This window comes from Halichoeres trimaculatus, unplaced genomic scaffold (assembly GCF_033239565.1).
Source record: "Halichoeres trimaculatus isolate MK-OKI-2021-1 unplaced genomic scaffold, fHalTri1.1 fHalTri1_scaffold_19, whole genome shotgun sequence".
Classification (NCBI taxonomy): Eukaryota; Metazoa; Chordata; class Actinopteri; order Labriformes; family Labridae; genus Halichoeres; species Halichoeres trimaculatus.
Genome location: NW_027437197.1, coordinates 22,431,501 through 22,447,592, shown reverse-complemented (window position 1 = coordinate 22,447,592; position 16,092 = coordinate 22,431,501). Strand labels below are relative to the sequence as shown.

The 16,092-nt window shown below is 41.2% G+C and overlaps 1 protein-coding gene across 2 annotated transcripts in view; it reads left to right on the top strand.

The window, feature by feature from the left end:
* The first annotated feature begins 875 nt into the window (after window positions 1-875).
* vwc2l (von Willebrand factor C domain containing 2 like) overlaps window positions 876-16,092 on the top strand; it is a 46,628-nt gene continuing 31,411 nt past the window's right edge. Inside the window, exons 1-2 of one of the 2 annotated variants that reach the window (XM_074695251.1) lie at window positions 876-1,763; window positions 2,554-3,084. In XM_074695251.1, coding sequence (XP_074551352.1) covers window positions 2,659-3,084 — 426 coding nt within the window. In that variant the 5' untranslated portion in view covers window positions 876-1,763; window positions 2,554-2,658. Of the gene's footprint in view, window positions 1,764-2,550; window positions 3,085-16,092 lie in introns of both variants that reach the window. The other variant, XM_074695250.1, reaches the window with a different exon arrangement.

Below are 16,092 nucleotides of genomic sequence, written 5' to 3'. Positions count from 1 at the left end.
GCCAATTGCTTAATGTAACTTTATTTTGTTGCATTGGTTGGCATGATTGTAATTTAACTGTATCACATAAAATTTTACACTCCGCATCAGTAACAATAGCAGTATCTGCATCAGAATAGCTTACCAATATGCATATGATCCCACAGCCAGATGCAGCCATGATATTAATGTAAAGGTAGTTTTTGTTTGAGATAAATGTGATGTAGTGAAACCAGAATTCAGGATATGACCCAACATGTGAATAAATTTTGCTTCCTCAGGCTGTTTGAGTTGGGTTTGAGTTGGTATGCCTTTTCATGCTGCAGATGTAACTGAGCCATTTTTATGTATAAAGGTGAGCATGGGGCTGTGTTACACCAGATACTGACAAGTGCTTCAAGTAAAGGAGCTCCAGTAAAACAGCAGGTTTGGATCATTACTCGGATAAAGGCCACGAACACATATTCATATTAGAAGGAGACAGGCCTTAAGGTTGCAGTTGATAAGATGTGCGTGATTCCTCATGGGAAAAGCTAATTAAGGGAATGTCTTTGGGGTCTCAGTCAGTCATCTGTTCTCAGACTGAATGTAGTCAGGCAGTGGCCCCTATGGGCTACCATCTGTAAAACAAAGCTGCTGCTCTAGCTCTGCAAAGCCACCATGTATTTTTCTGTTGTTGTAGGGGCTGAGAAGTCAGCGTCTCTCTCCTTTCGCCTCGCACTGTAGAATACAAATGGGTTTCTGCAAAACTGTGCTGCAAATAGTGAGTCAGGAAAACATGCTGCAGGTCATGTGTGAAGACTATCTGACACATGCGCATGGACGCACACACTCATGACACAAATACAAACAGAGACACAAAAAGGCACCCACACTCATTTGACTGATCGAGCCTCACCTCCTCTGCTGGTCCTTGAGGACCGTCTGTCTACAGAACACTTATCTCTACTCCTTTTTTTTCAGCCTTTAACTCTTGCTGCACCAGTTTGAGAAGCCAGAGTCAGAGTTGTCTTCGGATCGCGGGATGTGAGGGTTGTTGTGTCTGTGGGTGAAAGAGGGGGTGGTGGGTGCTCAGCTCTCCTCTGCTCTGCTCTGCTCTGCCTTGCTGTGCTGTGCTCAGTGCAGGACGCAGGAGACAGTCGCTCTCCAAGGTGCTGAAAGTCGGAGCGCTCCCTCCTCAGCTGACGATGAATGCGACCTCTGTCGATAAACAGCAAATCAAATAATGTCTGACTTCGATCCTGAATGGTTTCATTTTTTATACTCTTTAACTTCCACTAACCCGGATTTTTGTCGCTCATCGTCACGCAACCGCTGGATGTACACGCACATATGTGCAACAAGACTGGCTGCTGCTTTCTAATGTTCACCTGCGTCGTTTGGAAATACTGAATTGACTCTGGATTCTCAGGGAACGCTACATAGGATTCTTTTCTCGGTCTCCTTCACCGTATACCGCATGCCTTTGGACGTAACTGTGATATTGTCTCAAAAAAAAGGTGAGTCCAAGGAGGATAACCATGAAGCAAACCTACTTTTATGTGGATATCATTTTCCCCGCTCTTTAAGGGGGAACCATTTCGCCTAAGGGCTGGTGTTTTAATAGCTTTTAAAGCCACCATCACGACCGACAGGGTGGATTATCGAGTCTGGTGGAGTCTGGTGAATTTACCCGCTGGATAAAGTGAAGTTTCCGATATAGGCTAGACGACTATCTGTAATCTGTTCTGTGTGCTTGGCTCTCCGGATTTACGCTAAGTGGATATCAAGCAATTTCCAGCACGGTGAGTTTCCCTTCGGTTATGTATCCCTGCTGTCACAAGCAATGCAATTGAAATCAAAAAGGCAGATTTTTTTTTTCCAGCTGAGTATTTGTCAGAGCTGTCCGAATTACGCTCCATGCGTTTTCCTTTCCGTGAGGACAGATGCGTTTTTGGAGGGGGGTTAAAAATCATTGCGCATTTGAGATTCAGGACATGTGCATGTTGCATGTCTGATTTAGTGACAGCATGTAAATGTAAGAGCATTGCTGGAGCAGTGATGTGTAGAATCACTGGTTTCGTGTTGAATTAAAACGGGACTAATAGCTACCTGTTGTCAGTGTGGTCGCTCCTGTAGTTTGGAATTGCGCAAAGATAGCTCATAGGTTTGGTTTTTGTGGAGTTTGAGAAATAATGTGATGAGCCCACTCCACCCACTTTACATTATGCACGCTTTAACCTTTTCTTTCACTGTTGGACGTTGGAGATTTCTGACAAAGTGAATAATTTGGAGCAGAACACCTCCAAATCTCCACCAACACCAAACAGAAGAGAGATGTAGACTGTGCTGTGTCTGTGTTGTTAAATGTTTTACTCATGTATGAATAACAGTCTGTTGTGACCCGTTTGTTCTGGAGATAGAATGATAATGTGGAAACTTGAATTTCATCCACAGCAGGAGGATAAAATATACAAAGGCCAGAGCCAAATTCAGAAGTATTGAAATGCAGTGTTTAGTGGTCAAAGGGGGTGTATCAGAACTGCTGCAGTGAATCATCGTCCATCATATTATCTCTTATTCTCTCCACAGCAGCCCTCTTCCTCATGTGGTGATGACTGTGGGGATGGTAATGAAGCGCAGGACGGATCCGGAGAGGATACAGGGAGCTTAGGGATGACATCCAGACAATCTCGTTGAATGTGGGTATCGATGCCGCGGCGAAGGATGGGAAGGATGGGCCCTCTCCTCCTCTCGGCCGCCTGCGTCCTCCTGCTGGCCCCGAGCGCCGTGCGTCTGGCCTCGGTGGGAAACCCCGAGGATTACGCCGCGGACGAGGCGGAGCGGACGGCCAGTGAGAACATCGTCTTTGATGACTACCGGGGTAAAGGGTGCGTGGATGACAGTGGCTTCGTGTACAAACTCGGGGAGCGCTTCTATCCGGGACACTCGAACTGTCCGTGCGAGTGCACGGAGGACGGGCCTGTGTGCGACCAGCCTGAGTGCCCTAAACTGCACCCCAAGTGCACCAAAGTGGAGCACAATGGGTGCTGTCCCGAGTGCAAGGAGGTTAAAAACTTTTGCGAGTACAGGGCGAAAACGTATAAAATCCTGGAGGAATTCAAGGTAAGCTCTCAGCTTCAGCCTTGATCTTATTTTTCTCAGCTCCTTTTTACTTATTGTCATTTTAACATTTTAACAGTTGGTTTAGGTGAGTCAGCTTCCAAAAGGCACACTCTTGCTCTTTAGAAAATGTGCCATTAACATTTCCAGTATGCGTCATGCAGGGGGAAGTGTTTTTAGAAAACACTGTTTACAACCTGGCAGTTTGTTTGTGTCTCTGATCTTTGTCTTCCAATATAATGATGGAAACATTTACACACCACAAGTCGTGGAGAGCTGTAACTGATGCTGATGAGTTGGTTCCATCTTGCCAGGTTGACTCAGTGAGGGTTTGAGTCTGGATGTCACCAAAGCAACCGCCTCATGTGACTGTCAGTCTGGGTTATGTGCTTGTCATAAATTTCAAACTAGTGAAACCAACTCCCTGAGCTAAAGCTAAGCTAGCATATTCATACAGAAGACATTAAATTACTCAAATGAGAAGCTCATTTTTGAAGCAGCTCCTTCCATATGTCTCATGGCAACAGAGTCCAGCGTCAAACACCTCCACCTTACTCATACATGTCATGACAGCTTAGAAAAAAAAAGAAAAACAGCCGATCAGGAGCACTGTCTGAATGGATGAGGCTTTCGGTTAATATGAGCACATTTCCATTCCTGGCACACCCATAAAGTATCATAAATGTGTTTGTTGGCCAAGGGCACAAACATGGCTGCCTCCCAGAGTGATGTCACCCGCCCATCCTCCCCTCCCTGCACCATCAAATGAACATTCAGCCAGCCTCTCCATTCTGACAGTTGCTGTAACCATATTTTAATGCTCAGAAACATGGACACGACACGGAGTCATAGCTGGCAGATCTTGTTTCCCTGCATCGCCTGCAAAGTGAGCGCTGTTTTTTACCCATCAACCCAGCGTCTCAGCGGTAGTTGTAGAGCAAAACAGCACCGTCTGATTCGAAATGACACTTCCAGCATGACAACTACGGTCTGTGTTTAAACTGTTGCTGCCCATGAGGAACCCTTCCTCATTCAGATTCATCACAAGAGGATTGGGGCTGTAGGTGATTGAGATATAATATGACACTATTGAACTAAAGAAGGGTGTATCTCCATGGCTGCTGTTCATGTTTTGAAAATGTAACAGTGAGAAACAGTGCATCCACTACATTTGAGTCTGACTTATGCTGTAAACATCCAGATTGACTCTTGATTTTGTCTTGTTCTGTGGATTTGGAGAATTTAAGGTTGTAGAAAGGTTGGAGGTTGTGCTATCAGTCTCTTGTACACCTGCTTTTTAAGTGTGTGGGACCAAGTTGAATGATCTCAACATTATGAAAAAGTGCAAAGTGGTTGTAAGATGATGACTCATGCCAAGTGCCCTCTTGATGTTTTGAAACTGGTATTTTTAAAACTGTATGAAATATTACAACCTTTAGATTTAATCAGGGCCTGTGCATGCTGACAGCGCCTACGATCACCATGACGTCAATTTCAGATTACTTCTCCTGGCGTTTCCTGTAGTTGGGTGTACTCAAGTTGTCCTCATCACTTCTGCCTACCTTAGTAGTGAATGTCTGGTCTGTTTCAAAATGTTCTTTGTGAAAACTTTTAAAACAAAAACAAACTAAAGTCAAAGAATTGGGGGTGTACAACAAATCCTGCCTTGTTGCATCACTAGCTGTAGATTAAGACCTGCTTTCATCAGATAGTTCAGCAACCAATCATTATTCAATCAATCAGTCTTTATCTATATAGTGCCAAATCATTACAAACATTATCTCAAGAAACTTTCTAAAAACATTCACAGGTCTAAACCTGTTAATGTTCATAAAATTTTATAAACAGAAACCCGACATCAAGGCAAATCAAGGAGTCTTACCTCATCTTAACCCATCATGAGTACAGCACTTTGCAGCTTTTAGCAAGGAAAAACTTCTCTTTAACAGGCAGAAACCTCGGACAGAACCAGACTCATGTTAGACGGACATCTGAGGAGACTGGGATGGGGTCAGAGAGAGATTTTTTTTTTTTTTTATTATTTTTTATCAGAGCACTGTTAAGTGTTTTGTTTGTAGCATAACCAACACAGTCAAGGCAGATGTCTAATATGAGTCTGGTTCTGTCCAAGGTTTCTGTCGATTAAAGGGAAGTTTTTCCTTGCTAAATGCTGCAAAATGCAGCACTCATGGTGGGTTGAGATGAGATAAGACTCCTTATCTTGTCTTTATGATGGGTTTCTGCGAATAAAATTCTATTAACATCAACGGGTCTAGACCTGTTAATGTTTTTGGAAAGTGTCTTGAGATAACATTTGTCATAATTTGGGGCTATACAAATAAAGACTGATTGATTGAGACTGAACTAGAGATTTGCCATAAACTACTGACTCGGCCTAAAATGAGCTTTGCCAAAGCACTGACAAGCAACCACAACGTTGAAATCGTGTGCATGAAAAAAGATAAGGAACAGCAGACATTCTCTGTTCTTCCATTAGAGTGGTTTATGCTCCGGCCAATCCCCCATAGTGTGTGGGTCTTGATGTATTAAGTTAATTTCTAATTTCCAGGTGCTATCTGCCTGATGCAGAAGCAGCGTCACAGCATGTGACTTAGTGCATTGCATCAGGTATTTATCAGTACAGTTACGTAGCAACACAGTTTGAAAACTGACAACAAGCAAACATAGTAAGTTTGTACCATAGTTTAGTAGCCATCTACATATAGCGCAGCTGTACATGTGTAACGTTAGTGAATCCTGGTTATGTCCTGCCAGTCATCTACCAATCAGAGCTAACGTAACCTCACTCTTCATTTTATTGATAGACTCCAAAATTTAAACAGACCACCGCAGAATAACTGCTGACTGTGAGTTGGAATGAACATTAGCACAAACAGTTTAGCTCCTGTGTTAGCCTTTAGCCCGTGCTGTAACACTCTCCTGTTTATCTTTCTGCTTCTCTTCTGTCTTTTTTCAGTCTGACAGTTAGGCTCCAGTGTCCACCATCACTACAAAATTAATCACAGAAATCATTTTCAGCAGAGAAGAACACAGATCTCTCTTCTCACTTCTAAACTTTTAACTTTATCAGCTAGCGTAGTGTTGTCATAAAGACTTACATCAACCCAGTCTTGCCCAAATCAATCAGGTAGCTAAGAAGTCGCATTTCATAATGAGCTGTATTGGCGCTAATAATCTCACTTTAGATTGTGGATAAGGATCAGGCATATATCTAGAAGGGAGACTTTCTAGATTGCTCAGAAACTCCTCACAGTCCCTTTAAGTGATATACATCGATCAATTCAACTGACCCTGTTGCAACGGGAGGTGCCCTCTTGGTTGTTTGCATAAAGGCTGAAACAGCCCTCAGGTATTGTCTTCTTATGGAATCCCTCACAATTTTTTTAGATGAAGGATTAGGATTGATTCAGTGTATCTGAATTTGGACAGAAATCTTTTAGAAAGACAGAAACAAGACTCACCTGTCTGCAAGAAATAAACATGAGCTGCTCAGCTAAGAAGCTTATAAAATCAACAAGTTCAAACCACTTATTGAAAAAGCTGCATCTAAATGCACTTTTCAGCTAATGGACACCTACACAAACAGTTCCAGTATTTTTCCATTCAAACTGACCACACATAAATGTAATCGGTGCCTGAAGGGTACATCATGATCTTGCTAAGACATCCTCCAGTAAGAGAAAATCTCAACCTGCCATGAAAGAAAGCACAATGTTCTTTACTCCGTGGTATGTTTCCTCCAGCCTGGTTTCATAATGACTCCAAGGTAGAGCAAAGAGACGTCTGCCGGGAGATGTTGGAACATGTTGCACCTGTGAAGATGAGCATGTCATGACACTGAAACTAATTGAAGCTGGCAGGAAGGGCTGCGCACTGAGCAAGGTTACACAAACAGGAGACAAGGGCCATTATTAAAAATCTGCTACCGTTTATCACCATTCATTTCAGAGAAAAGAGAGTAAAATGACCCTCAGATGTCGATGTTGAACCTTTGTTACTGCCTTCTATCCTTGCTTACATACCGTATTCACTGATACAGTCAGCTGAATAAGTAAGCTCACTGTTTTTGTGTTAGATACAAGGATTTTTATTCCTCTGGTGGTAGCAGAAGAGCTGAAGCAATTAGTTTATGGAGTGGTTAGTAAATTATTGTTTTGATTGCAAAATGGACAAAACAAGCAATTAAAAGTTGTTATCAAAGGCTTTGTCAAAATGAGAAGGGTATAGAATCTATTCTTTTGTTGACTATATCTATAGCAAACATAGTAGACTGGATGACATCCTCTGGCTTGGAAAAACATAGGGTTTCTGTTAATGAGGGGTGTGTAGGTCAACCCATTTGAAACCCATGTGCTTAATCTGCACTGATTGGTAGGTTTGCACGTCAGACAGCATCAGGCTCAGCCCTGCATTGGGATGCAAGGCCACAGTTTTTAAGGGCTGCAGTGAGTGCATAAGCCTTGCAGTTTGATGTGAGATCAAGTCCATCAATAGTGCAGCTCGACCTCGCGCCAACCTTGGCCGGGAGGCCCAGCGAAGAGAAGGACAATTCTTCACACTTAGAGAGAAAAAAGATTAATTTGTTCTTATTGATTATCTGAGTGAAAATGACTCGACAGAAATAAATAAGGAGAGTGGAAATCCATGATGCACGATGATCTCCGCTCTCTATCTCAGACCTCACAAGTTTAAGTCTAAAGACTTAGTCCACATCCTGTGTGAAGGTCGAGTATTCAGCGACGACATGAAAGCTTTGGAGCCTTGCGGCGCTCAAGGAAATCAAAGACTGTCAGGATCCGGTATACAGACCCCTGTTTAGAGATGCCGACAGGTTAACCTTTGATGTCGGCCTCATTGGCATTTCCTTTTTTGGAGAAGTGCAGCATTGTGCAGGCGTTTACTTTATATTCATAAACTGATGATGGCCAGGAAGATGCAGAGGCAGAACATCTTTAAAAATAAATAGCAAAGATTTGGCCAGTTCAGTTAATGGTGTTCTGGGATGTATAGCTGTTTAACAGTACACATAGGAAGGTATAAAGAAAGCTTTAACAACTTCCCATTTTAAGAAACACTCTTGTTTGATTTCTTGTCCTTTTACAGAGGTTTTTGTCCTGACTCTATTTAAGACATGTCCTTATCTCCATCTCCTTCTTTTGTACAAAAATGAAGCCAAAGTACCCCTGTAATGGGCACTTGCACTTTGCTCAGCTGATATTTTTAGAGCCAGAGTCTTCAAATTAGGAATTGGCCAGTGGAGCTGCAATATTGATGTCCAGCACCTTCTTCTTATTTCAGTCTGCCGGTAAAATAGCAGAGATCAGGTTGTAGTGGTACGTCAGTGTAACAGCATCTTGAATTAGTTTGAAGTGGACACTAATGGTAAAAAATAAACTTCACTGACTCTTGTGTTAGTGTCAGTTACTTCTCCTCGTACCTGTTTCTCCTTTACTCCTCAATCCTTACTGAGCTAAATCTGTCAAAAACATGTCATATTTTACACCATACCTCTTATTTTCCATCGAATAACAGATAAAAACTTTAAAAAGTCAGCCATGCACTGGTAAGAGCAATACTTGTGAGTCTAATAACTTAGAAAATCACAAGTTATCAAGACGTTCTGTACAGAAATGACTTGTTTAGACTGTTAACATTCTTATTTTTGCAGACTAGGTTGCTGCTTGGTCTGTTATCCTGCAGCCAGTCTTTGGGGGGATCTCCAAATACATTTGGCTTAACCTACAAAAAGCTGCCATGTTGTATACAGTCAATGTGTTTCCCCTCCCGGGTTATTTGGAATATGCTTTTTTTCTTTTGCTTTCCTGTCCCCAATGTTCAAACGCTACTATCACGACCTCTGAATCTCTACAGGCTGGTCACTCCTCACCCGTGGTGACCAAATGAGTTTTTAATAGACTCAGATGAGTACTATCACCTCTGCTTACATAAGAACTCAAGACGATTGACGATACAAAGTGGTTCAGTAAATGAAGTAATTATCTTAATGTCAACTCTGTCACAGGTTTAGAGTCCAACGAAGCAATTTACAGCACTCAGCTCCTCGTGAATTTTGTTTACATTTCCCACACAAATGTTTTTTTATGGTGAAATTGAACAGTTAAAAGGAAAGTGTTGAAGTACGCATCAGCAAATTGATCAGATGTTCCACTTGACTGGGGATACTGACATTGACACAGGAAAAGTTCCTCACAGCTGCTTTACCGTAAATGCATTTTAAGCAGATTCAAGACACTGTCTTAAGGCTAATCCTGATTGTCATTCTTACTCCTTCCCCTCCATCTTACCCTTTCGTCTACCCTTCCCATTGTCTTTGTTTTAAGAGCCAAGGAGAAAGGGTAAAAAGCATCTCTTAAAAACAAGACGCCACTCAATCCCCGCTGTGACATCACCCCTTGACCCTCGCTGACTGTTGTTGGCAGGGCGACTGTTTATTCGCTTCCAAACAAAACACATTTTTACATACCGATGATAAAGTGTTGTCAGATTAGGGTGTCAAACTCACAGCAAACAGACACCACCTCAATGCATCGCATCACATGAGTAAGTAGACAGCTAAACCACGAAAAGCTAATGTTAAGGGAATGTTATGGTTGTTGAAAAATGTGGTGTTTTTCCCTCACTTCGTCAGTTACTAGTATTACTATGCAATTTCCCGCACACTATAGGATACTCTTATTCCCACACACAATAGGGTACTCTTAACATAATTCTACTAAGTCCTTATGCAGGGTACTCTAGTGGAAATTAACATCTGACTCCTAATGTAGAATCCATCTGTCTATCTATCTATCTATCTATCTATCTATCTATCTATCTATCTATCTATCTATCTATCTATCTATCTATCTATCTATCTATCTATCTATCTATCTATCTGTCCGTCTATTCATCTGTCCGTCTATTCATCTATCTATCTTTCTAGATAGATAGATAGATAGATAGATAGATAGATAGATAGATAGATAGATAGATAGATAGATAGATAGATAGATAGATAGATAGATAGATAGATAGATAGATAGATGCGAGCACATGGGGTATTATGAGGAGCACAAGTAGAGAAGAGAAACTGAAACTTAAGTATCAATCTCATCACCCAAGAGAAGATGGCCAAGTTCTCAGTTGAAGCTGAAGTTTATTGATTACAATGAGTCAAGAATTTGCAACAGAGTCTCTGGGTTTAAATCACGTAGCCCTGACATTCAGACAAGTGCTGGGGTCAGTTCACGAAGAAATGAACCCCATCTAATGTTCCCTGAACCCTTTTGTAGTTGAAGATCCGCCTATTTTAGACATGCCAGTTGTCTATTTTTAAGACATAGTCCTCCGGTGAAGGCTGGGTCCACAATCACTGTACTCGTGCATGTCGTTCCTCCACATGCTCGAGCAGGCGACGGATGTTTACCTAATAATGAGTTATATCACACATGCACACTTTCTGATTTCTTCATGGCCTATGTACAGGGAGTCCGTTAACCTTTCTCTCTGTATCTGTTATCCTCAAAACCACAGCTTCACTTATGCAGTTGAACTTCCTGTTTTTGCCTTAGCACCTGCAAATTATCAAAAACAACACTCTTTCACTTCACGATCTTCCTCATGTTAAAACTGAAGGCATATCAATTATATGAAAAACAAACAAACATATAAGATTACTTCTTGCTCACAGCTTTTGGGATTGGCCCTTAGTATTAATGCATACCACCTAGAATGTCAAGACAGATTTCAACCTTAATATATGGTAAATTGAAACAACCAAGAATCATAAAAGTAGATCCGGCCAGATCTAACTTTATGTCACATTAGAGCCAAGATTATGTTTGTTATTATTACTGTTAACATAAGTAGATTATTCTTGATTTGATGTGAAGAAAAATAAGAGTTTGATGGTCTCCCAGTTAGGATGAATGTCTGTACGGGAGCAACTGTTTACAAATGACCATTTCAACCCCTGTGCTTTTTTACTTTTAGCTCCATCTTTTGACAGATTTTCTTCCATTTCTGTTCTTTCATGACAATATTCTTTATTTGAAAATAGATTGTGTTACCTCTGGTGAGAAGAGTCATTGTCATGCAAGTGGTATTTGGCATTTGTTCAACACAAAGCAGCTGACTGCAGTGCACTGTCAGCATGTCATTTGTTGAATGCTGGTATTACTCATGCATCAGCAACCCGACTGATAAATTCAGATTAATTACCTCCGCATTAAGTTTTAGCAACATAGCCGGAATTATAAAACATTAGGTGTATAGAGTTGATTTTGCAGCAGGCTCTTCCTACCAGTAGCTGGATTTCCCACTGTTTCGCTCCGTGTCCCCTGTGAGGGACCCATGCCACTCAACCTGGGTGATCTACCTACAGGTTCCCCGTCAGATGACTGGCTGCCGGCAAGCCTCAGGCGTCAGCACAGCTGCAATCAAGAGCCAGGACATGTAGGGTGAGTTCAGATCCCAGATTACCAGGTTAGGGCTGGGATGTGAACTCAGGTATGAACTATTCTGTACAGGCTTCCTGCCATCCCCTGCAGGGAAGAGATGAAGTGTTCAGAAAAGGAGTAAAGGGCTCAGATATTTTTGGTTTGGGACACAAAGTAGATTTAAACTCCTGACTATATTGAATATTTTTTCATTTAAAAGCATGAAGCACAGATTGGACAGTTTTTAAGTAACACAACTAAGACATACAGCTGTAATTGTCCTAATAATTTATTTTGTGGCAGGTAGTGATTTCTCCTGCACAGTTAAAGCAACTCCAAGCTGCAAGATTTAATATTTTCTCAGAGAAATTGTATTACTTCCAACACCTTTGCTCCTTAAGTAGATGCAAATGACAGAGGAGGTTTTGTGTTTCTTTTTACTTGTAACAGCCCTGTCGATATGTCTAGTCTTTGCAGAGCTCGATGCACTATAATTATGGAGGCACACTGTGAACGCACCTGTACCGACAATAACAACATTTAATTTAAAACAGCACGCACACACACTGACGCGGCGCTGCCTACACACCGCGCACACAACAGTAATTAGTGACTGTGCTTTTCACCATGACACCTATGAGACAAAACAGTCATAAAAGCTGTAAAAATGATTGCTCAAATTGATTTTCCCAGTCTTTGTTTCCTGCGGCAGCACAAGGCTGAACGAGGGGGAAATAATTAAATACAGGCGTTTAGGAAGCAGACAATTTTCAGGGATTTTTGCTCTAGTTTGAGCTTACTTGCACTTCATCCCTGCACAGGAAGTTTTTATCCACTCTCCCTCCTGTCTCCTTCACTGCCTCTCTCTAGCTCAATATTGTTTTGACTCAGGCAACAGGAGCATGTAGTTTGACTGTCAACCCATTCTCTGCATGGGTGAGATTCCTGTGACCCTGTTGTCCAGCCTCAAAGTATTTCATCTCACTGCTTTCTTCACAAAGGTTATTTGACTAGTCATTGCTCTCCAACCCCAGCTGCATCGTTTCAGAGTGGCAATAAAAAGCATGGCAGCGCTTTTTATACCAATAAAAGAGACAAACAGGAGACTTCTTCCTGTAAAACATCTGGATGCACACCTTAACTTTTGCTACTAATCCATTTTATTTATTCTTTCTTTTTGGTAGTTTTTATTGAAGACCTTGTGCAGGAGGACATGATGAGAACATACAAACAAAACTGGCAGTTTTCTCTTTGAGGTTTTATTTCTAAAGTGAGCAGTGAAGTGGTACCAGTCAGACAAAGACCAAATTACGATCAAAGAATTCGCAAAAACGCTTCAAGTATGTCAGGAATTGAATGAGTATTTCTATGGAGGCCCCACTAGTGTCCACTATGCAGCAGTCCCACTGATTCCACTCGCCATTTTTTTGTATTCAGAAGACTTTGTTTGCTTTTGAGATGTTGTGATAATGATTATAATTCTTTCTTATAATGGGTTAAGCTCATAGACCACATGATACATGAATGTCGCCTTCATGATGTCACCCATTTGTTTTTTATGCAGTGGTTTTACAGCTTGTAGTTGTCAGAAGGAGCCATATTGAAAAACATGACTAACTTCTGTTGAGGCAGTGCGAGGTAAAGAAGCAGGCTTTTCACCTCCTAACTGACAACCACAGGGTGAAAGTCTGTGAGTCAAGAAAGCTGGGCCTTTTAAACCTGAAATCTTAATCTTTACATTCTAAGCTGCTGTGTTGTAAATAACACTGGATAACACAGTTTTTGTAGAGATGAGTCTGATAGCTTTTTTTGACTAATTTTTTTGAGTGCGGAATCCAAAACTGATCTCAGTTTTTCTCTATCACATCAAGTTTTTGAACTATCCTACACTAGGATCCCTGTTTTCTTAACAAAAAAATATGAAAAATACTTAAGCTTGAAGAGTTGCCAGCTGATTAGCTCTAGTAAATCCTGCAGCTAATCAGTGGACTTTTGCTTATCTGGAGGGTAAGCTGTGGAGAAAAAACTTGATGTGCCAGAAAAAAATTAACTGCAATTTTGGAATCAGCATGACAATTTTACTATCAGCATAAAAATCTAGCTTGACATATATATATTTTTTAAACTGTTCCCAGGTCTGATCAAACTACAATAATAACAAATAACAACACTAATAATACTGTTACAGAATGCATCCAGACAGACCAGGTTATAGCAAAAATATTTATTTTGTTTTTTAAACAGGATTCAAGGCGGGCTGAACGATGGCGCAACGGTTAGCGCTGCAGCCTCACAGCAAGAAGGTCACCGGGTCAAATCCCCACCTCAGCTGGTGGCCTTTCTGCACGTTTGCATGTTCTCTCCGGGTACTCTAGCTTCCTCCCACAGTCCAAAAACAGGCTCACCAGGTTAACTGGTCACTCAAAATTGTCCGTAGGTGTGAGTGAATGGGTGTTTGTCTCTATGTGTCAGCCCTGCGATTGACTGGTGACCAGTCCAGGGTGTACCTCGCCTCTTGCCCAATGACAGCTGGGATAGGCTCCAGCCACCCCCGACCCTGAACAGGATAAGTGGTATAGAAAATGGATGGATGGAAATGGATTCAACAGACTAGAACACTATGAGGAAGAGCTCCTCACTGAGACATCTGTTGACATCGGTTCTGGAGAGGTCTCTCCACTCTCTGCCACAGCACCCCTTTAAACACCTTCCCCTCAGGTGCCACTGATTACCCCACACTCACAAAAAAAAAAAAAAAAAACACCGGTAACCAATTCCCCCGTTAACATACTGTAACTTAAAGGAATGCTATTGACAAAGATGTAGTAATGGATTCATGTTATTAACAGAAGAAAGTAAGTGTGATGAAAAAAAAACTGATTGGACAGTCCTTAAATCCCAAATAAGTTACAGATAACCTTTGAACCCCTAAACTCAACATAACATAATATAACAGATCATACCAAAACAAGTGTGTTTAGAGTGTGAATGTGTATGTGAAGGTGTATGAGTATGTTCATGAATGGGTTAGTGAGAGGCTTAGACAGACAGGGCAGCAGGCCCAGAAGAACCTTTCTTCACAAATAGTAATAATAATAATACCAAAACACTGTGCTGTAAGAAAAAAAGAGCTGTCCAGCCTCTAGACATTAACTTAAAGTCAATGTCTTCAGTGAACTTGTCTATACTTCTTGTACTTTCTAAACTAGCCTCAACAGACTCAACAAACCACAACTTTTAGCATTTAACATCAGCTTTGTTTCCCATGGCCTCCTGGTTACACTCGAGTTGTGTCTCAGATTGTGTACTTCTGTAGTCAAATGAACTATTCTGAGTGAAGAAGTGCGTTGACACTGACAGTATGGGAAAATGAAGTGCACTATAATTTCTCAGCTGGTGCACTCAAAACAGTGAAAGAGTTGAATGGGGAACATTGGACACTTCTCATCCTCAATGGCCCCCGTCTTGGCTCTGTAGCGGAAGGGGTGGGAATGGATCAAATAATGGAGAACAGCCGCAATTATTAGATAGTTGAAGAACACCTGTGAATGGCTGTGAAATGCGGTTGTAATTTCCAGTAAGTGTGAAGCAGCAGTGTTTGATCTGAGACGAGACTGTCCTGTAAGATTTGGGCACACAGTGTTATTCATGTAGATGTACTGACAGACGTATGTGATTTGGACACATTCTAATATTTGGGGGTAATACTTGAGCCTAGCCCTTGTTGATTTCTAACAAGCACTGCATATACGCAATCAATAATGTTCATTTTCCTTGGTGACATTGCTCATTAGTTATTCATTAATTCTGGAAAAATCCTCCATATTTGATATCCAGCACTTTTGCTGTGATGTGGGTTTGATGTGAAGTAATTTGTGCATTAATCTCCATGATTCCACACATAGCTAAGTTATGCATTATGTGTGAAAGCATTTTTTCAGCTTATAACTATAGCTATACAACACAAAGTTGGTTGTTAGAACGGATGAAGTGAAGGTCAATGGTAAGATATCACCTCCATAACGACTTGTGTTGAAAGCACCAGATAACAACTTATGAGCATTTGTGAAAACGATCATCTTTTGGGGGTTTCATACATTTATTGCCGTTTTGCAAAGAATGAAGAAACTTTTATTAGATTTGAAAAATGTATTGTGTTGCCTGAAACTATACAAATGATATACAGTCATGTTCAAATTTGTTTTAATTCCAGTTTATTCCTACACTTCACCTGCAGGGACTGCTTGAATGATGCATTGGCTTCGCAAAGCAAATAAAAGGTTCTGGCAGATTTGGTCCTGGAACACTAATGTTTGCTTTAAGAAATACAATATGATGTCTAATCGTCCTCTTTTTGCTTTCAACTAGACATGGAGACTTGCCTTCTGGGGGGAAAGGATGCTGTGTGTGTTTATGTGTGTGTGTGCTGCATGCAGATTGTGGTTAAACTGCCTCTAATTAATCCCATTTTGTGTTTTGGGGTTATGCTTTTTTCCTTTTGATTGGCAACTGATCAAAAATTCATCAAAATTGGATCCTAACCATCCAATTA